Source organism: Nicotiana tomentosiformis, chromosome 12 (assembly GCF_000390325.3).
Source record: "Nicotiana tomentosiformis chromosome 12, ASM39032v3, whole genome shotgun sequence".
NCBI classification, from domain to species: domain Eukaryota; kingdom Viridiplantae; phylum Streptophyta; class Magnoliopsida; order Solanales; family Solanaceae; genus Nicotiana; species Nicotiana tomentosiformis.
Window position 1 is genome coordinate 133201562 of NC_090823.1, and position 22122 is coordinate 133223683.

A 22122-nucleotide genomic window follows, 5' to 3' on the forward strand; every position below is an offset into this window, starting at 1 on the left:
TCGAATTTATTATTATTGTTTCATTACGTTAACTTATATTTTGCAGAATTAATATTTACAAATACAGCAATATTGACCGGGAATAACAGATATATCAATCGATAATGTAAACTTTAAAAACTTAATTAAAAAAAGATAAGAATATAGCCATTACTCTCTCCAACATGAGTAGTTTTTCATTTAAGAAGATATGTTCTTTGACGTATTAAGTCACTTTCACTAGATATAGTTTGTTAATAAAACTTCGTTTATTTTGTTACGTTGATATTTCCTTTAATCTAAAAGAATGATTTTAAGAATAGGTTTGTGGTACAAAAAAGAAATAGAAAATGAATGGAGCAAGAAAAAAGCAATTAGTTGAAAAACTGAACAGAAGAATTTCACTCATAAGTCAGTGGTAAACCTGAATTGTATCACAACCAAATAAACAAAAACAATATTCTCCACAAATTTCTTAACAGAACCAACTAATAATTCCCTTATTTCTTCTACCTCCACATACATAAATACTCACTCTATTATTTCAAACGAGTTTAATTTCTTTACACTGGCAGAGCCCAGGGGAAGCAAAAACATTGTCAAGAATCCCCAAATGCTCTGCAATAAAAAGAACCAAAATTATAATTGAAGAAACAATTATCCATTCGTCAAGAAAATCCCCAAAAAAAAAAAAAAAAAATTTAATATGGCGGATGCTGGAAAAAAGAAAATAGCAATTGCTGGAATTGCTTCAATTCTTGTAGTAGCTTGTATTGTTGGTGCTGCTGTTACACTTACCAAAAAAGGAAATGATGATTCTTCAAATTCTCAAGTTTCAACCTCTACCAAAAATGTACAAGCCATGTGTCAACCAACACAATATAAAGAAACTTGTGAAAAAAGTCTTTCTTCAGCCAAAAATACAAGTGATCCAAAAGAATTAATTAAGACAGCATTTGATAGCAGTGTTAATGAAATTGCTAGTTCAATCAAGAATTCTGCTCCATTTAAGGAAGCTGCAAATGATCCAAGGACTAAAGATGCACTAAAAGTTTGTGATGAAGTACTTGATCGTTCAATCGAAGAAATTAAGAGGTCTTTTAATAAATTTGATAGTTCCGACCTTAAAAGCTTGGTCAAGGATTATATTTATGATCTTAGGTCATGGCTTAGCTCAGCTGTTACTTTCGAGACGACTTGTATTGACGCGTTCGCGAACACGACCGGTGATACCGGTGAGAAAATGAAGAACCTCTTGAAAAACGCCCACGAGCTTTCCACTAATGCCCTTGACATTGTCAGTAGCTTCGAGGAACAGGTGGAAAATTTGCAAATCTTAGGCATTAATAACAGGCGACTGTTAACCGTTGAAGCAGGTAACTATACCCTCATTTAAAAGTAAAATAATTTTTAAAGGTTGAACCGGTCAAGTTAAAAAATGAGAGACTTGGAACAACGGTTAAGTTGTCTCCGCGTGACCTATAAGTCACGGGTTCGAGCCGTGGAATCAGCCACTAATGTTTGCGTCAGGGTACGCTGCCTACATCACACCCCCTTGGGGTGCGATATTTCTCCGGACCCTACTTGAATGCGGGATACTTTGTGCATCGTATTGTCCTTTTTTAACCCGTTATATTTAAATTCTGGATCTGGTTCTGCAGGTAACCGTAGGCTTCTTCAAGTCGCGCCCCTCAAGCCAAACGTCGTCGTTGCTCAAGATGGCAGTGGACAACACAAGTCAATCAATGAGGCTCTTAAAACTGTGCCCCCAAATAATGCACAGCCCTATGTCATTTTAATTAAGGCTGGAATTTACAATGAGTATGTTCAAGTTGCTAATACAATGACCAATGTTGTCTTTATTGGTGAAGGCCCAAACAAGACCAAAATAACTGGCAACAAAAATTACCTAGATGGTCTCCCAGTTTTCAGTACTGCCACTGTTGGTAAGTACAGATTTTTTATGGACAAACACGCCTTTATTCTAAATTGTTAAGGAAATGGTATTTGACCTAATTAGACCCCAAAACATTAGCTCATGATCATGCAAAAATTATCCAAAATTATTTTTTATTTTTGCGAAGTTTGTTCATCTGTTCACTTCTTTAAATATCGACATTATGTAGCCATCTCGGGACAAGGATTCGTGGCGAAGGATATCGGATTCGAGAACTCAGCAGGACCGTTAAAACATCAAGCTGTTGCACTCCGTGTTTCAGCTGAAATGGCAGTGTTCCAAAACTGTCAAATAGATGGATACCAATACACCCTTATGACTCATGTTGGCAGACAATTATACCGTGACTGTACCATCACTGGAACCATCGATTTCATCTTTGGAGACGCTGTGGCTGTGTTCCAGAATTGCAAATTGATCGCGAGAAAGCCCGAGGAGATGCAGACGCAAGCGATCACAATCGCTGCTCAGGGAAGGAACCAGCAATTTGGAACAGGTTAGTGGTTCAATTGAATACTTTTCGCTGATCGTGCTAGTAAAATAAAAACAAAATTTCTTATATATGTACTCATTTCGTTTATAAACGAATGATGCATTTCTAAATTTTGAAACAATTAAACTTGAACTTTCCAATTTACCTTTGACGACAAGTTTTTACTTCCATACAAATGTAAGAACATGCTTAAGTCGTATAGTCACACAAATGTCATCTCACATTTAATACCATAATTTAAAAGTCAATCTTTATTTCGTGATTAATCAAATTAAGTCATATAAATTGAAACAACGAGAATACTATAAATATTTTAATCCCTCTGACATGAGTGAAGCTTTTAGGGGTCGTTTGGTTGGAAATAAGTTATCTCAGGGTTAATTATTTCGGGATAAGTTATTCTATCCTTCCATAGAGATAAAAAACTACTACAATCCGGGGATAACTAATCCCGGAATTAGTTATACCGTAATTTTATCCCAACCAAATACGGAATAAGCTCATCTCAAATTTAATCCCGAGATTAATGATCTCTTATCCCTCGTATCAAACGAGCCCTTAATGTATCACTAGTTTGAATCTTAGATATAGTATTCTTGCATTATATGTTTAAATTTTCTTGTTATAATTTCTGACTTCGCCACCAAAACAGGTGCGATCATTATACAGAATTGCACGATTACAGCTGAGCCAGCTCTACTCGCCATCAACCCGCCACGTAACAAGGCATACCTCGGACGTCCATGGAAGTTATACTCAAGGACAATAATTATGCAATCTCAGATTGATGGATTCATTGATCCTGAAGGATGGACACCATGGGCTGGTACTTTTGCCCTTGACACTCTATATTTTGTTGAATATCAAAACAGAGGTCCAGGTGCAAACACAGATAAGAGGGTAAATTGGAAGAATTATATCAAGAATCCAACACCAGATGTTATTGCTAAATTTACTCCTGGAGTTGTGCTTAAAGGTGGTGATAATACTGATACTTGGGTTACTAAAACTGGTGTCCCATATGAACCAGGGATGATGAAGGTGTAAAATATTTTTGATGATGACTTTGCAATAAGTTGTTATCTTCAATAAATTGAAAAAAATATTTTATTTTTTTCTATTTTATTTTATGTCTCTTGCTTCTTCAAAGTAGTTTTTTGAAGAAAAAAAATACAACAGAATCAAAAGTGACCTTAGTTTATGGTAAGATGAATGAAGAATTGAAATTCACAAGAGGAGTACGATTGACTGTCCTAACTACGGCAAAAATATTTCGAGAAGTTAATTAGCATGGCATACTTCTATTTATTGATAATATCTTTCTAGATCTTTCTGCAACACAATTTGAACAAATTAAAATGCTCTTCAATTGTCTCTCCTCAATGGCATCTAATGTGGCGATGCGGGTAAAATATTCCACGAGTCCTCACCACAAGATTGGTTATGTATTTCAAGAGAGTATTAGACTCACTTGAAACAAGAATAGAAGGTAAAGTGACACAAGATTGGTTATGTATTTCAAGAGAGTATTAGACTCGTTTGAAACAAGAATATAAGGTAAAACGACACTCGCTAAGTTAGCGTGTGAAAAAATCTTGTGCACACTAGTTAGTGCAATTTATGTATTTTTCACACGTAAAAGTTGGGCAAGTTACACATTTAGCTAGTCGGCAAAAAATAATTACTTCCGCTAGCTAAATATATATAAAAAAATATACACTGATATGTATAAAATATTTTAATTATATATTAATTTACAATATATATAGCTAGTCGGCAAAAAATAATTACTTCCGCTAGCTAAATATATATAAAAAAATATACACTGATATGTATAAAATATTTTAATTATATATTAATTTACAATATATATATATATATATATATATATATATATATATATATATATATATATATATATATATACGGTTTTTTTGGGGTGGCTATACAATATAATTTTTCCAAAAAAGTTTATCAAACCTTCTTTTATAGACTCCCTCATATCTGTCCAAGTTTGGCTTTCTCAAAAGACTCGACTAATAATGTCACGACCCAAACAACAGGGCCGCGACAGGCACCCGGTGCCTTACACAATCGAGTACCAACGTAACATATCTTTCTTATCTTACCGTCATGAGTAAGTGGTCCATAAGGGTCGTCATGAGCTAACGAGAATAAAACATAAAGGAATACTAGACATAGGACGACCCAACATGATATAGGAACTTATACATGTGACATACGGGCCTATAAGGCCGACATGATCATTTGTATACTCAAAACATAGGCCGATAAGGCCATACAAGTATCCATATACTTGACATTTATGTGCAAGCCTCTAAGAGTACATAAATGTCATAAAGATCGGGACAGAGCCCCGCCATACCAATCAATACATATTCAAATCATACTGACCAAATAGGCAACTCCTGAGCAAGTGGAGTGCACAAACACCTTCCGCTCAACTGATAGCCTACTAGGAGAACTCTTAACCTGTCTATCGGGACATGCGGGCATGAAACGTAGCGTCCCCAGGTAAAAGGGGCATCGGTACAAATAAAGTACCGAGTATGTAAGTCATGAAAATAGTATATAAAAGACATGAAAGAAACATGGAGTAAAGAACTCAACCTGTAATTCTGAATAGCTCTGTGAATTATGAAAAGTTTATATTGTCATGCATGTGCGTATAAATATCATACCATGCATAGGTATATGCATACATAACATCATCAAACCTCTGAGGGCATCCCACCATATCATCTCAGCCACTGTGGGCAAAATCATCAACGTATACCAGCTGATCAGGTGGTGGTATGTATATAACGCCATAACATTTTCCCATATCCCATATACATATACTATACGCATATATAATATCATCTGGTCATAGGTCAGTATACATGTATAAATGGATGCAATGCATAATGAAGTAAGTCAATAATATCTCTCGGAATGTCATGAGACCCATGAACAGACAATATGAAAGTAGGACATGTGGGGAATCTAGAACATAGGAACTCCTAGAACTTTTATGAATAGAGTCATTTATGCACATTTCATTTGTATCATATTAATCATACCAAAAAGAAAGAATGAATAGCCTTAACATACCTCAAGTCGTCAATGCAACTCAACAACAAGCTTATGACAATTAGCGCGCTAATCCTATAACAAAGAAATACTTGTACAACTTAGATGGCGGTGGTATATCACGTATCTCAAATGATAACTCGATTCTAAAATAAAACGGACATCATTTCCCTTGATATCACTGCTCCCTCAAGCCTACTATAGGCGAGATACAAACACAATACAATCAGCAACTCAAAAATAACCCAACTACAATTCGGGACCTTCAATACAACAAAACTCCCAAATATGCCATAACATACCCAATCAATAAGTTATCAATTAGCCTGAAATTGCAACGACGAGCGACCAACCTACTACCCTACCACATGTGGCATTTCTCCATGCCCTTCATCCTTCCAAGCTCCATAAATCAACAGCACAATAGGCCAACACGAGTGGACTACAAAACAGTTCACTAAAAGTGAAATAAATCAAACTCACTGCTTTCGATCACCATCCCGTGAGTTTTAAATATTAGAAAATTAATTTATCAACACTCCTTGATATTTAAACACTTAAACACAGAAATTAGACGTTTCTTAACTATGAATTACCTTACAAAAATCGAATTACAAAGAAACAAAGAGAGGCGGTCTAATGATACTTATGTCGTGAGGATCGTTCTGATGTTATCGCTTCTCGACTTCGTACCCGGGATGTTAGTATTCTTTGAAACACTATTAGAGAGCTCAAGGATAGGTTTTATGGTGTTCTCTGGTCGGGTTCTATGTAAAAATGAAGAGAAAGACGAGTTAAGACCTATACATCAACTTTTGAAAAGTCAAAGAGGTTTTAACTTGGCACCCTCTCATTGGCCCATCTTCCAACGCTTATATCTTTTTATCCGGATGTCGTATGAAGGAACGGTTAAGAGCATTGGAAACTACATTCCAAGACTTTCAATTTGGTATTTAATATGTCCCAAAAGACCTCATATAACACATGAAATTTATTTCTCAAAAAGCTCAGTTACAAGGCAAATCCTTAGTCGATTTTTCCGCAACTTAAATTTGATTTTTTTCAAACTTTATATTTTCTATCCAAACATCATATATAGCCATATTATGACTTTAAACTCATTTAAGTCATGATTAACAAGTCTCATATTCATTATACGTCACTTTGGGACGCACAAGGTATAACAATCTTCCCCCCTTAGAAACATTCGTCCTCGAATGTTAAACTCTCAGAGATCTACAGAAATTTTTGGCAGAGTATCCTCTATAATGGTACTACTACCAATCTGTCAAACAGAAAACCCAACAACACAAAGCCACACAGGGCCACAATCATCAATAATACAAATGGCCTCACATGACCAATGACAATAACTAACATAAGAATCAAGTACCATATACATACCTAAAGGCTGTGATGTCTTAGTCTGATTCTCCTCCGGAAGCGAAAAACATGTGGGGATACCTAGACTTTCATGTCTTCTTCAGCTTTCCAAGTCATTTCTTCCACATTCTTATTCTTCCAAAGTACTTTAACTGAAGCTATGTCCTTAGTTCTCAATCTCCGAACTTGTCTATCTAGTATAGCAATGGGAGCTTCCTCATATGATAGTTGCTCTGTAACCTGAACATTGTCAACTGGAATGACTCTAGAAGGATCTCCAATACAATTGCGGAGCATAGACACGTGAAAAACTGGATGTACTGACTCCAAGTTAGAAGGCAAGTCTAAATCATATGTTACCTAGCCTACTCTGCGTATGATTTTATAAGGTCCAATGTACCGAGGGCTAAGCTTTCCTTCCTTACCGAATCTCATAACGCCTTTCGTCGATGATACCTTTAGGAATACCTAGTCATCTACCTAAAACTCCAAGTCTCGTCGTCGATTATCTACATGGGACTTCTGATGACTCTGAGTTGCTAATAGCCTTTCCCGTATAAGCTTAATCTTCTCAACTACCTGTGGTACCAACTCTGGTCCTACTAACTTAGTTTCCCCAACCTCGAACCATCCGATAGGTGACCTACACTTTCGTCCATAAAGTGCTTCATATGGATCCATCTGGATGATTGAATGATAGCTATTATTATATGTGAACTCAATAAGTGGAAGATGATCATCCCATCTACCTCTGAAGTCTATCACATAAGCCCATAGCATATCCTCCAGTGTCTGAATAGTACGCTCCACCTGACCATCTGTCTGGGGATGAAATGTTGTACTAAGACTTACTTGAGTCCCCAATCCTTTTTGGAAGGACCTCCAGAAATTAACTGTAAACTGAGCACCTATATCTGAGATAATATATATAGGGACACCATGAAGTCGCATTATCTCCTTAATGTAAAGCCTTGTATAATCCTCTGTTGAATACGTAGTCCTGACAGGCACAAAATGGGTTAATTTTGCAAGTCTATCAACAATAACCCATATAGAATTGAACTTACGCTGGGTACGAGGTAAGCCTATGATGAAATTCATATTAATCACTTCCCATTTCCAAGTCGGAATCTCTATAGCATGCAATAATCCAACGGGTTTCTGATGCTCAATCTTAATATGCTAACAATTAGGGCACTAAGAAACAAACTATGCTATATCATTCTTCATTCCGTCCCACCAGTATATTTCCTCGGTATCATGATACATCTTTGTCGCTCCTAGATGAATAGAATAACGAAAATAGTGAGATTCTCCCATAACCTGTTGGCGCAACCCTGCCACATTAGGAATACATAATCGACCTTGATATCTGAGGACTCCATCTCTTATAATCTCACATGGTATATTATCCTTTTGAGGGGATGTATCTCTGTAATGAGCTAACACATGATCCTCATACTGGTGTTCCTTCACTTTAGTTACTAAAGAGGATGTTGCCGTGTCCTAAATAGTAACTCCGGTATCACCTGAGTCCAGCAATCGAACTCCAAAACTAGCTAGCTGATAAATCTCATGGGCCATCCCACTCTTCTCTGTCTGTAAATATGACAGGCTACCCATAGATCTACGATTGAGGGCGTCGGCTACTACATTTGCCTTCCCCGGATGGTATACAATATCAATGTCATAGTCTTCCAGTAGCTCCAACCATCTCCTTTGGCGTAAATTCAATTCCTTTTGCTTGAAGATGTATTGAAGGCTCTTATGATCCGTATAGATATCAACATGAATACCATACAAATAGTGTCTTCACATCTTTAGTGCATGAATCACCGCGGCTAACTCTAAATCGTGGGTTGGGTAATTCTTCTCGTGCTTTCTTAGTTGTCTTTAAAGATAAGCAATTACTTTTCATGGTCGTTCTGCCACTTGTTGCATGAATACATGGGTTATCTCATTGCCCGCAAATACTGGAATTTCCTATAACTCATATGATCTCAAATATCATCTTTTGATTTTTTTTCTTCCCGTTCATTAGCCACGATAGGTGCCACTTTCTTATGGAGTGTATACAATGTTGTTGTGAGACTGTTGTTACAAGACCATTTCTTCTTTATGTCACTATGCTTAAGTTGAAACATTCTTCTTTATTTCCTGAGCTAGTCTTTCTTTGTAGACTTATGGGGGACCTTTTGACTCCTGTAAAGCTGCAAGCTTATTACATTGTATACTTGAACGAATTTTTGATATTCTTACTCGCTTATAATTATCCTTCGTTACTTACCTCCACGCCCTTGTGCTCGTAGGGTTTCTTCTGAACTGAAATTTTTGACTGTCTTCCTAGTGGCACTTTCTTTTATTTCCATAATACCTATAATTACCCTAACTTCTATTTGAATATTTCTCAAGGGTTACAACCTCATATCTGCGAGACTGGATTCACTATGTTGGGGTTCACTATATTTATCTTGCACAATCTGCTGATTTGTCTGTATCCTCTTGTCTAGCAATGGCTAGGCTCTTCCTGAATCCACTACTAACTACTCGTTAGTCCATTCTCATATCTATATTCTTCGTAATCTCTCTTGGGTTATATCATTTGTTTTAACTTACCCCGCACGCTGGTTCCTTAGTTACCTAAACCACATAACTCTGACTTAATACTATATCACACTATCTTTCCCCTTTAGGGGAGTACTAATATTTAATGCTATGAAGATTTACCTATAAATATTTTACCTCTTCATCTTTTGCGTCTTTTCACATTTCCACGGACTTTTACTTGCCTTGTGGTAACCTTTCTGTACCATGGATAACTGATTTTCTTACGCACGAAGGTGTCACCTAGTGTAACTGGCACACTTAGTCCCTTAAGCTTAACTCTTCTCACAGTTCTTGCTTTATAGAAGCATCTTTCTGAATGACCTTTAAAGGTTATTCGTTTGTTGTCCGTTCAATTATCGCCGTACGCGATCTCTGAAATTCTCACGATGTCAACTATTATCAAATCCTTCGGTCCCGAATTCATGTTCAGTTTATCTTATTCACTAGCCCATACTAATTTATATTACTCCAGTGGTCTAACTTTTCCTTCTGGTAATCACGTACGAGTCACCAACTCATTTCTCGAAATTGGGACATGACTTTATGGCTTATACTCTTTTATTGTCTCAAGGCTTGTAACTTCTTGTCTTTTCCTTCACTTGACTATAGAATATGTAGTCCTGTCATATTTTGATTCACCGTTATCACCCATTTATCATATCTTACTCATAATACTTCATTTACTCTCTTCTTATTCTCCGGCTAATATTTCTGTCTATCACTTTATTCTGAAAACTTCAACAAAATATTCTTTCACTTTGAGCTCCCCTTGCTTCATCTCACTTGCACTTTGGGACGCCTAACATTCTCTCTACCTTTTTTTTCTAGGGACGGAAGTCATACTAAGGTAAATATATATCCCTTTTAGGTAGGGGTGTTCATAAAAAACCGAAAAACCGAACCAAACTGAAAACTAAATCAAACCGACCAAAAAAACCGATACTTTTTAGGTTTGGTTTGGTTTTGGTTTTGAATTTTAAAAAAATCAAATTTGGTTTGGTTTTGGCTTTAATAAAAAAATAATCAAAAAACTGAACCAAACCGACTATAAAAGTAGCTATTTAAATTTATTATTACATCTGTATATATGTATATTTTTATATAAAGTTTCTAAAACTTTATGGTACATACTAGTCATTTATATTTTTAGTCTAGTTCTTTGCTATTATAATAATCTAATTCTTTGCCTTTACATTCTAGTTTAATTGATAGTTTTCTTTTGCTAAGTACAAAAATTTATTTCATGTTAAAAATAATTGATTTTTAATTGAGAACTTTAATTATTCATCACTATTTGATTCAATTATCATCAATATATCTTGGTAAATGATAGATTTCTCAAAGAGAAATTGATTTGATAGTGTTACGTTGAAAATATAGTCACTGAAATATGCGTTTGGTAGTGTATGTCTCATATTTAAGAAAAAACTGATGAATAGCCGAAAAAACTAAAAAACCGACAAAAACCGAATCAAACTAAATCGATAAAAAACCGACTTAATTGGTTTTGGTTTGGTTTGGTTCTAATATTTAAAAAACCAACTTACTTGGTTTGGTTTCTTTTTCGGAAAAAACCGATCAAAACCGAACCATGAACACCCCTACTTCTAGGATTCCACTACCTATCTTCTGAAATTTCTGAACATTCTAGTATTCATATCTGACTGTACTATTCTAGAGTGCACCATCTGGGTATATCTCAGAAGGAGAACTATTACCACGTTTGCAATATCCTTCGAAAATGTGAGCTAATGATAACAATCCATCCATAATTTTGGGTTACTCTAACCCCAGCTAGATCCTAATATACCATATTTCTCTTAAACTATATCTGTTAGCTCCCATAAGGCATAACTGAGATGGGTGTTATCAAGTGTATATATCTCTGTTACTGTTGAAAGTTACTCAGAATGCTTATATTTCTCTACCTGAATTGTAAATACAAGTAATCTTCACTAACTGGGTACCTCGTATCCTTCTTCACCTTGCCCATTTGACTTGTTGAAACTTGTATTTACCTTCCGATTCTCTCGTTGCTTTTTACCATAGGGGTGGATATATATTCATGTCTTAGGTATCCTTATCAAGAAGATTACACGTCGTAGTACACACATAATCTACAGAAGACCTTACATTTACTCATCATAAGCATGACGCAAAATCGAGTTCCTCTGACTCAATTCTTCCACAGCCACATTCAATCTCTTATTAACTGTCTTTCAGGATGTAGATGTCATTGTATAACGAATAAAATAGAATTAAGGAGTTTGAATTTCTTACAATTGAGCTATACCACACGATCTAGAGTAAGAAGAAAGAGTAACAATCCTAAATGCCTTGTAGTCTCCTACTTATAAGTGTGGTACATAACACACCCATAAACAAGACTCTACTAGACGCGACTTGTATACTCCCTAGGACAAAACTGCTCTGATACCACTTATGTCACGACCCGAACAACAGGGCCGCGACAGGTACCCGGTGCCTTACATAACCGAGTACCAATGTAACATATCTTTCTTATCTTACCGTCATGGGCAAGTGCGCCAGAAGGGCCGTCATGAGGTAACGGGAATAAAACATAAGGGAATACTAGACATAGGACGACCCAACATGATATAGAAACTTATACATGTGACATCCTATAGGGCCGACATGATCATTTATATACTCAAAACATAGGCCGATTAGGCCATACAAGTATCCATATACATGACATTTGTGTGCAAGCCTCTAAGAGTACATAAATGTCATAAAGGTCGAGATAGGGTATTGCCATACCAATCAATACATATTCAAATTATACTGATCAAATAGGCAACTCCGGAGCAAATGGAGTGCATAAACACCTTCCGCTGAGCTGATAGCCTACTAGGAGAATTCTCAACTTGTCTATCGGGACCTATAGGCATGAAACGCAGCGTCCCTAGGCAAAAGGGATGTCAGTACAAATAAAGTATCGAGTATGTAAGGCATGAAAGTAGTATATAAAAGACATGAAAGAAACATGGAGTAAAGAACTCAACCTGTAATCCTAATAGCTTTGTGAATTATGAAAAATTTATATTGTCATGCATGTGCATATAAATGTCATACCATGCATAGGTATATGTGTACATAACATCATCAAGCATCTGAGGGCATCCCATCATATTATCTCAGCCATTGTGGGCGAAATCATCGACGTATACCAGCTGATCAGGTGGTGGTGCGTATATAACGCTATAACCTTTCCCCATACCCCATATACATATACTATACGCGTATATAACACCATCTGGTCATGGGTCAGTACACATGTATAAATGGAAGTAAGTCAATAATATCTCTCGGAATGTCATGAGACCTATGAACAGACAATATGAAAGTAGGACATGTAGGGAATCCAAAACATAACAACCCCTAGAACTTCTATGAATAGAGTCATTTATGAAAGTTCAGGGTTTACACGTTTCGTTTGTATCATATGGATCATGTCAAAAAGAAAGAATGGATAGCCTTAACATACTTTAAGTCGTCAATGCAACTCAACAACAAGCTTATGACAACTAGCGCGCCAACCCTATAACAAAGAAATATGTGTACAACTTAGATGGAGGTGGTATATCACGTATCTCATATGATAACTCGATTCTAAAATAAAACAGGCAGCATTTTCCTTGATTTCACTGCTCCCTCAAGCCTACTATAAACGAGATAAAAACACAATACAATCAACAACTCAAAAATAACCCAACTACAATTCGGGACCTTCAATATAACAAAAACCCTGAATATACCATAACATACCCAATCAATAAGTTATCAATTATCATGAAATTGCAACGACGAGCGACCAGCCTACTACCCTACCACATGTGGCATTTCTCCATGCCCTTCATCATTCCAAACTCCATAAATCAGCAGCACAATAGGCCAACACGAGTGGACTACAAAACAGTCCACTACAAGTGAAATAAATCAAACTCACGGTTTTCGATCACCATCCCGTGAGTTCTAAATATTAGGAAACTAATTTATCAACCTTCCTTGATATTAAAACACTTAAATACAGAAATTAGACGTTTCTTAACTATGAAGTACCTTACAAAACTCGAACTACAAAGAAAAAAAGATAAGCGGTCTAATGATACTTACATCGTAGGGATCGTTCTGATGTTATCACTTCTCAATTTCGTACCCGGGATATTAGTATTATTTGAAACACTATTAGAGAGCTCAAGGATAGGTTTATGGTATTTTCTGGTAGGGTTCTATGTAAAAATGAAGAGAGAGACGAGTTAAGACCTATATATCAACTTTTGAAAAGTCAAAGAGGTTCTAATTTGGCACCCTCTCATTGGCCCATCTTCCAACGCTTATATCTTTTTATTCGGATGTTGTATGAATGAACGGTTAAGAGCGTTGGAAACTACATTCCAAGACTTTCAATTTGGTATTTAATATGTCCCAAAAAGACCTCATATAACACATGAAATTTATTTCTTAAAAAGCTATGCTACAAGGCAAATCCTTAGTCGGTTTTTCCGCAACTTAAATCCGATTTTTCCCAAACTTTATATTTTCTATCCAAACATCATATATAGCTATATTATGATTTTAAACTTATTTAAATCATGATTAACAAGTCTCATATTCATTATACGTCATCTTAGGACGCACATGGTGTAACAAATGATTGGATCGAATAAACTTTAATGGTGAAAATAGTACGGGCTAGCCAGTTTTCGGACTGGTCATCGAAAAATAGCCAACGTTTGCATTGGAAAATAGCCACTATTTTGTTGAAACACAAAAAATTTTAGCATATATGCTGGATTATGGAGCTCTTGCGTATAAACTTCCAGCATATTATGTTGGAACTCCAACACATTATGAAATTTCAGCACATTATGCTGGAATCTCATATGTAAAAAAATCAAACTCCAGCATATTATGCTGAAATTTTTCCGGATTTTTAAGGGTATTTTTATTCAGATTTTATTTTTACATGAAAAAATGACTAAATTTCGATTACTTTTGAAACTGTGGCTATTTTTCAAATATCGGTTGTAAATATGAGTATTTCTGATTTTTTCCCACATTAATGGGCTATCTCGGCCCATCTCAATTTTCCGACATAAAATCACACATATATATATACACCCCGGAGCGGAAAAAAGGCGGAAAAACATTACTCCAAAAATTTAAAAAAATCTCAGCTCCCCCCGAGCCAGACGTTAAACGACGTCACTTTAATGTACCCTTTCCCCAAAAATTGGGGCTTTGTAAATTCATTTGAACAATTCACAAATTGTAGAATTTAGGGTTCTTTTTCAGTAATGGAAAGTGGGATTTGTAGTCCCACAAGATGAAAAGCAGTCAAGAAGAAGCGAGCCGCGGCGGCGCAGCAGATGAAGAAAGTGTGAAATTTCACAGTGTTGTACAGCCACTTAGGGATTTAGAATCCAACTGGGGTGTTGATTTAGCCAAAAATCTTGAAGAATATTTGCTCAAAATTTGCTCTGGTGAAATTACTAGAGATAATTATGATGATGGTCATGTGAATTTTGCTGAAGGTTTGTCAAATTTTCAGCTTTAGTGTGTGTTTGGAGCAGAAAATCAAACATTTCCATGAAAAAAATCATCTTTTTGTGTTTGCTACAACACTGTCCTTGTACATTATCCTCCACTTATGTAAAATGCTCATATTTTACCCTAAAAATGTTTTTCCGATTATTTTCTCATGTTTGTAAAGGCACTATCTTTATACTCTATGCTCTACTTTTGTCTGATAATCTTGTGTAGGGGCTGACCTAGCATACAAGTTATGACTTAAACTGGACTTAGTAGTTTTGGCTCAAAACCCTGTATATGTGTTGATAAATATACTAAAATTAGTACAGATAATAGAATAGATTTTGAACTCAGTAAATTAAATGGGTTGTGGTAGAAATTTGAACTTGAACCATAAAGTTCAAATCTTGGGCCTGCCTCTTATTTGTGTCACCTACTTTATAGTTTATACATTGCGAAACACTGGAAAATAATCTGAAAATGTTTTTAGTAAATTATTTTTCATGAAAACATTTTTATGGAAATTTTTTTCCTCTGTGCCAGATATATTCTTGATTTTTGAAAAAGGCTGTGTTGCGTTTGTACGGTTCTGAAAAGGGTATTTTTGTAATTCTTTTAATGAGATGTTTTGGGATTTGTAGCTGCATTGCTGCTTCAGGGGTCAGTTCAGGTGTACAGCAGGAAGGTGGAATATCTGTATTCTCTGGTATTGCATTGTTTGGAATTCATTACCAAGAAGAGGTCTTTTCAACTTTTGCTTTTTAATTTTTCTGTCTTTATTTTAGTTGATTCCTTGAGTAGAATTGTATAGGTTACTCTGGTTGGAGATAAAGTTTAAGCATTTACATAATTAGAGGCTAGGTTATGAATTATTCAACTTGTTCTACTGATGGTTGAAACTGTGTCCGGTGTTAGTACATCTGATTGTGTTCACCAGTATTATAGATTAGTAGCTATACCTTTAGACCATTCACCTGTGAGTAACGCATTAGTAGCCTGAAATTAGACAATGATGTCCTAACTGTTTAAATCTGACTCAACCCATAGGGCACAGGTTTGAATTGATTTTTTGCCTGGAAACTACTTTTAAAGCTTCTCTCTTTTCATTCAGAAGTTTTGTTTTTTTGCTTCTTTCGGTGTCTGTCTATATTTGTTCAGTGCACTAGTCTGTGAAGATGGGGTTTTATGAACTTTTGGCACTCTCAGAAATGATTCAGCTAAGTTAGAGAAATCGTGCAGCTTACTGTTGGATGAAAGCTTGTATGTAATGGTTGTTAAGTGTTGCACTTTGTTGAATGATATGTATCTGTTAACAAGCAGTTGTTTGTACTATCTGGCCCTGCTTGTCTTTGTCTTCACCCTAGTTAAATGATAGTGCTGTAAGGAATAAGGATGGCCTTGTATTTCGTGAGGCTATTTAAATGCAAATACTATTCTGGCAATGACAATTAGAGTTAGCTTCTTTGGAGAGTAATACATTTTTTTGATAACTGCGGTGTCCGGGCTAGTTTGCGGCCACCTCGACTAATTCCATGCAGTACTTGCTACCTCCCACCAACACAAGTACTGGATAACTTTGTCCACCAGGGCCTGGACATATGGGAAAAAATCACCTAGTTTTTTTGGCCTTCGTGAGGATTTGAACCTGAGGCCTCATGGTTCTCAACCCACTTTATTGACCACTAGGCTACACCTCTGGTAAGTTGGATTTGATAATCCGTTGGAAATGCTGTATTAATAAGTGTCCACAATGACATGTGGATGTTGACAATGTCCTGGAAACATACCACATACTTTTGGTCGAACTTTGGGTTATTTCTCTTGGTTATGATAAGACGCTTATAATTTTACTAGTGACCAGGTTAGACAAATTACTAGTGACCAGGTTATCGATCAGAAGCTTATAGTTTTACTAGTTGATGTCAGTTATATGGATCCTCCATATCGTATATTCAATAATTTCTAATTAGACAAATTAAGGGTTCTCTTATACTAGAAGTTCTGTATATTTTCTACTGATATTTAAATCTCTGGACAAACTTAGGAGACTCCTTGTAAACACCAGGCCTAATGTATCTTCTAAAATTTTGCTATATAAGCATGGAGAGCAAGGGCCTTTACACTATCAATGATTTCTGATTGGCCAGGGGTTTTTGTACAGAGGTTGTTATTCTTTTTCTTTTGAAATGCAAGTTGTTTGGTCTTGTCATCATGGCCTTATCGGTCATGGGATTCTTATTTGTATAGTTACTTATAAAGAATAGATTCTTATTTGTTCTTCAATCGAGCCTTTTACTAATATTGTCATATTTGCTTTTTCTGACGAATGGAAGTAAGTAATTCATATTAACTGGCTGTTGATACATTTTTCATTGCTATCAATGTTGCAGTGCACCAAATAATACTAATTCAGTTCTTAATATTGTTAAGCATCATAACCCAATAATGTTACATATTGAGATTCTCCATTTCCTGTTAAATCAGTGAACCAGATCTACCAGCAAGTGTATCAGCCCAAGAAGATGAAAACGGTTTGCCTGCTGCCGACAATGAAGAGAATGATCCATACTGGGCTTCAGAAGAAACCTCAGGTAGCATCTTCACGTGTCTGTTAATTTAGTAAGTTTCCTAGACTTCAAATAACCTGATTTATATCATTCCTTTTGCAGTGGAAGCAAAGAACATGTTGGATAATACGACGTGCAGGGATTCTTCATTTACCCAGTTTGTGAAGGCCCCTGCAAATCTGGTTGTACGCGAGGCTGACTGCTTGGATGTTACTGGAGATGCTGGAGAACTAGAGTCTTACCTGGTATGTTAATGTCTTTTTGTGTTGAATTTCAGTATGTTTGCAGTTATTTTGATTTGTTCTGTTAATACTTGCAGCTAGCCACGTGTGATCTTTACCGAGATTTTATTCTGTTGGACGCATGTGATGCCGTAACAGTGGATGAGTTTCTGAATAATGAGAATATAGCTGGAAAGGTGCTGAACAATAGCTGCAGTGCAGAGGGCCTTTCTTTGGACTCCAAGTGCCACAAGAGCTTTTACTCTCCCACAAGACGTTTTGAGGGAACTGGCAATAAGTCTTCAGCTCAAAAGAATCAGGATGCTAATTTATATCAGTCTCAAGGGTTTCATGAGTTTGGTCCAGGCAATTTTAACAATGATCAGTTCGCATCTGATATGCCTGATTACATCGATGATGCACATAGATGTGAAGATGGATATTCAGAACCTAGAGACTCAGACGAATCGGATGATGAAGACCCATGGAATCCGTTGAACCCGCATGAACCTGGCACTTTGAAAGTAAAACCATACAAAAAAGGTTTCTTAAGCTTCCTTCCCTTTATTCCTTCTGTATGCTAGCAGTTTTATTATCTAATGCAGGTTTCATGCTTTCAAGCAGTTAAATTTAATAGAAGGCAGGGTGCGGTGTCCAAAAAAGTTGCATCTTTGGCTACAGAATTTCCAGTTGCGAGATTACATGGTACCACTAGCGCAGACCTCAACGACATGTGGGAGAGAAAATGTTGTGCCATGAAAAAACAAGGCGACTCACAATCTCCTCCACCATATGAGAAGGTTTTATTTATTGATAGTTTATTGTACCTTCTTTTGTATGTCTGAATTGTTTCATTGTGTGAAGCTTCTGTTTGCAGCTCCGGGAATCACTTCTTCATGGGGAGAACAACGATTATGATGGTTTGGATAGTCCAAAGGAAAAGAATGAAAATGATGACTATGATAGTGCAGATCACGATTTTGGGCCTTCTGCCTTTGACATGCCAGAAAATGCTGACATGAACACCGATGCAACTCCTTATGGTGAAAAGGTTAGTAAACTAGATATGGATGTTTTCCCTTACATTACTGATTATGTTTCTCTGAAGCTGGTTCAATCTGGCTTGGGCGAGTTACACTGCTAATATATTTTGTTTTTGCAGCACGATAAATGTAGTCCATTTTTTGACAGTGAAGCTCATGAAGATTCGAATGCTCATGCCAACCTTGAAGATCTTTGTCGCTCCCACTTGGTAAGAATATAAATCATAATCTTCATTATTCATACATTTATGGATTTTGGTATGTGTCGCGGATATTTTCTTCATGCTCATGAACTGGCACTGGCCTTTTCTTCTTTCCTAAATGGCATTAGAAGGGGTTTCACTAATGTGGACTCTCAACAAACTTATCTGTTGCTTAGATTTTGTTAGTCTTCCATGATTGGTTTAGTGACCTTTTTTCTATTTGTAGGATTCTCTTCTTGCTAGCCTTGCTGAAACTGAAAAGCAGAGTGAATTGGCTGCACGGGTTTCAACGTGGAAACAGAGAATTGAGCAGAACTTGGAGGAACAAGTTTGTTTGCAATTTCTAATATCTCCTCTCTTTTGTTTACTTTTGAAACCTGTCAAGTTTAGATTTTTTATCGCGCTAGTGTTTACCCACAGGAATCACATCCCCCCTTTGACATTCATGAATATGGGGCTAGGGTTTTGTGCAAGTTATCCCTGGAAGAAAATGGTCAAAGCACCAAGTCTTTTTCTGATGTTGTCACGGGTCAAGAGAAGCATGATATTGCTCGAACATTTTCTGCGCTTCTGCAATTGGTAAAACCCTTTCTACATGAGTTTTAGTGACATTTATGTTACCTACCTTGGAAGATAGAAGTACTATAATTCTTAATTTGCCGTTGAAATTTTATCTACGAGTAAGCAGTATTCGCCTCTCTGTTTCCCTTTGTTAAAACAATAGGTAAACAACGGAGATGTTGGTTTGGAAAGAGGTGGAATACGTGAGTCCACTTGTTACACAGCTGCAAATCCCTTCTATGTCCGGCTCCTTAGGAATGATAATGGTAGGGAGAAAATGCAGATTCGGTCATCAAGAAAGAGAGCAAAATCTCCAATACCCAATCAGGGCTTTAGAAAGGAAAAAAACAAAGGTAAAGAAGTTCAGGCTGCTTTCAGTTCATCACCTTCAGAACCCAACTCAGGTTACCGATTTGCCCTGAAGCTGGGAAAGGTTAATGGAACTCGTTGTACGCCTGAAGGTAAGAAAAGAAGGAAATCCAGATTAGTCGTACCACCAGATATACATACTGCATTGTGATATACATTTTGCTCTAGTTTTCAAGTAAGCCTCTCCTCTCTCGCTATTCGGTCTCACTGTGCCCGTTGTATGTGAGAGACTCAAGGCAGTAATTCTGTTTGAGTGTAGTAAGACAGAAGATTAACCCCACCATGACCACTGTAATTCTTATCACAAACCAACAACCTGTTGGCTGCAGAAATTTGTAAGATGTGTTTATTCTTAACTTAATTAGGACTTACTGTAGTACTTAGCAAGGAGGATGTAACAATATTTTGACATATGCAGAGCTTACTCTTCATTAGTCTCTCTACAGACAAACATGTTAATAAATGACTGCCCTTAATGTTTCAAGTGTATATATTTGCTTGTTGAGCTACTACATGTATAATATGTATGTTGTGTGTATTCAAGACTTCAACATGGGACGCATGTGATAGTTTTTCAAGACCGTCTAAAAATGGTTTTGGGCTTGACATTGTTTAACTGTCTTTGAACTACTACTCATTATAAAGTTTACTTTTGCTTAAAATTTAACCCTTGATTTTGAAGCGAATGTGACGTTTACTACTATTTCGTTTGGTGTTGGAAACATCAAACAAGTAAGTTGGTAGGGATAAGGTCTGTATCGTCCCCAGACCCCATCCGTGGCAGTATACTGGATTTGTCGATGTTTGAAAATTTTACGTAAGAGAAGATTGACCATATTTGTAATCTAATCAACCAAATTTGTTTTTTTTCTTCAGTGAATACTCCAGCAGAACCAGATTCCAAATAAAGACAAACTAAAAATATGTTAGTATGATGATAGGATTCATTTCCCCTACGTATTATGTTTATTGCCGAAATAAAGTTGACGTCATGCAATTGTTAGTGGTCACAAGGCTCCAAAGCAGTAAGCGGTGAGGAGTGATGATGTTATTCGTAGGCTGTCTTGTGGGTCGGGTTGGCCCGAAACTGGACTGAACCAATTCGAGACCGAGCTGAGACTGGACCGACCCAGGAATGTTAAAGGGGAGGGGCGCTTAGGCATGGGTCGGTCCTAGTGGATCAGCTCGAATAGTTCGATCCTGACTTAGGATGACCGGAAAGTCAGACGGGCTGGTGCAATTGCTTAACACATGTAAGTTGGAGGAGAAGTGGCGTTTTCAATGGTGGACGATAACACATAAGAACCTATTCTTGGAAGGGAAACAATTGCTAATACCCCATAAGCTGAGGAGCAAAAGGAGGAATCCGCATGAAGAGGGACTCGTGTCTAATTAGCTAGTTGGTAAGGTAATAACTTACTGGCCCACTAGAGGACACTTAAAGGCGGGAGAAATTCAAAAATAGTCAGATTTATAAGTGGTCATTCAAAAATAGCCAAAATTTCAAAAGTAATCGAAATTTAGCCACTTTTCATGTAACGATAAATCTGAACGAAAACACTGTTCAAAATTCGAAAAATACTACAGTATATTATACTGGAGTTCCAACACTTGAACTCCAGCATATTATACTGGAGTTCCAGCATAAGTATACTGGAACTCCAGCATAATATACTGGAGTTCTAGCATAAGTATACTGGAACTTCAGCATAATATATTCCAGTATAATATACCGGTCTAGCATAATATGCCGGAAGTCCCTACACAAGTGCTCCAATCTCCAGTATATTATGCTGGAACTTTCCGTGTTGCAGCAAAATAGTGACTATTTTTCAATGACTTTGCAAACGCTAGCTATTTTTGAATGACCAGTCCGAAAACTGGCTAGTCCGTACTATTTGGACCCTGCAGGCCCCTCGGACCAGTGGGGGCAACCCACTGAACCCACCTAAAGGCCCCCTAAGCCGGCCCTCTAGGTCTACTAAATTCAGCCTAACCTTCGATTCTCGTAGGTTAGTTTTTCTTTCTAACTTTTTATGTACTATTTTTTACTTTGTCCATAAATTTTTTATATTTTTGAAGTGAGGGGC

The 22122-nt window shown here is 36.7% G+C and overlaps 2 protein-coding genes across 2 annotated transcripts; both read left to right on the forward strand.

Moving 5' to 3' along the window:
- The first annotated feature begins 537 nt into the window (after nt 1-537).
- Nucleotides 538-3554, forward strand: LOC104092776 (pectinesterase-like). Its single transcript, XM_009598442.4, has 4 exons — nt 538-1355; nt 1641-1925; nt 2106-2432; nt 3082-3554. The coding sequence occupies exons 1-4, from the start codon at nt 686-688 to the stop codon at nt 3474-3476; spliced, it is 1677 nt and encodes a 558-aa protein (XP_009596737.1). The 5' UTR covers nt 538-685; the 3' UTR covers nt 3477-3554.
- An 11162-nt stretch (nt 3555-14716) lies between these two features.
- Nucleotides 14717-20521, forward strand: LOC104092775 (condensin-2 complex subunit H2-like). Its single transcript, XM_009598440.4, has 11 exons — nt 14717-15070; nt 15710-15809; nt 17553-17659; nt 17738-17880; nt 17955-18399; nt 18481-18656; nt 18734-18907; nt 19019-19108; nt 19329-19430; nt 19523-19681; nt 19827-20521. Exons 1-11 carry the CDS (start codon nt 14863-14865, stop codon nt 20181-20183), a joined length of 2061 nt encoding a protein of 686 aa, XP_009596735.1. The 5' UTR covers nt 14717-14862; the 3' UTR covers nt 20184-20521.
- The last annotated feature ends 1601 nt before the right edge of the window (nt 20522-22122 follow it).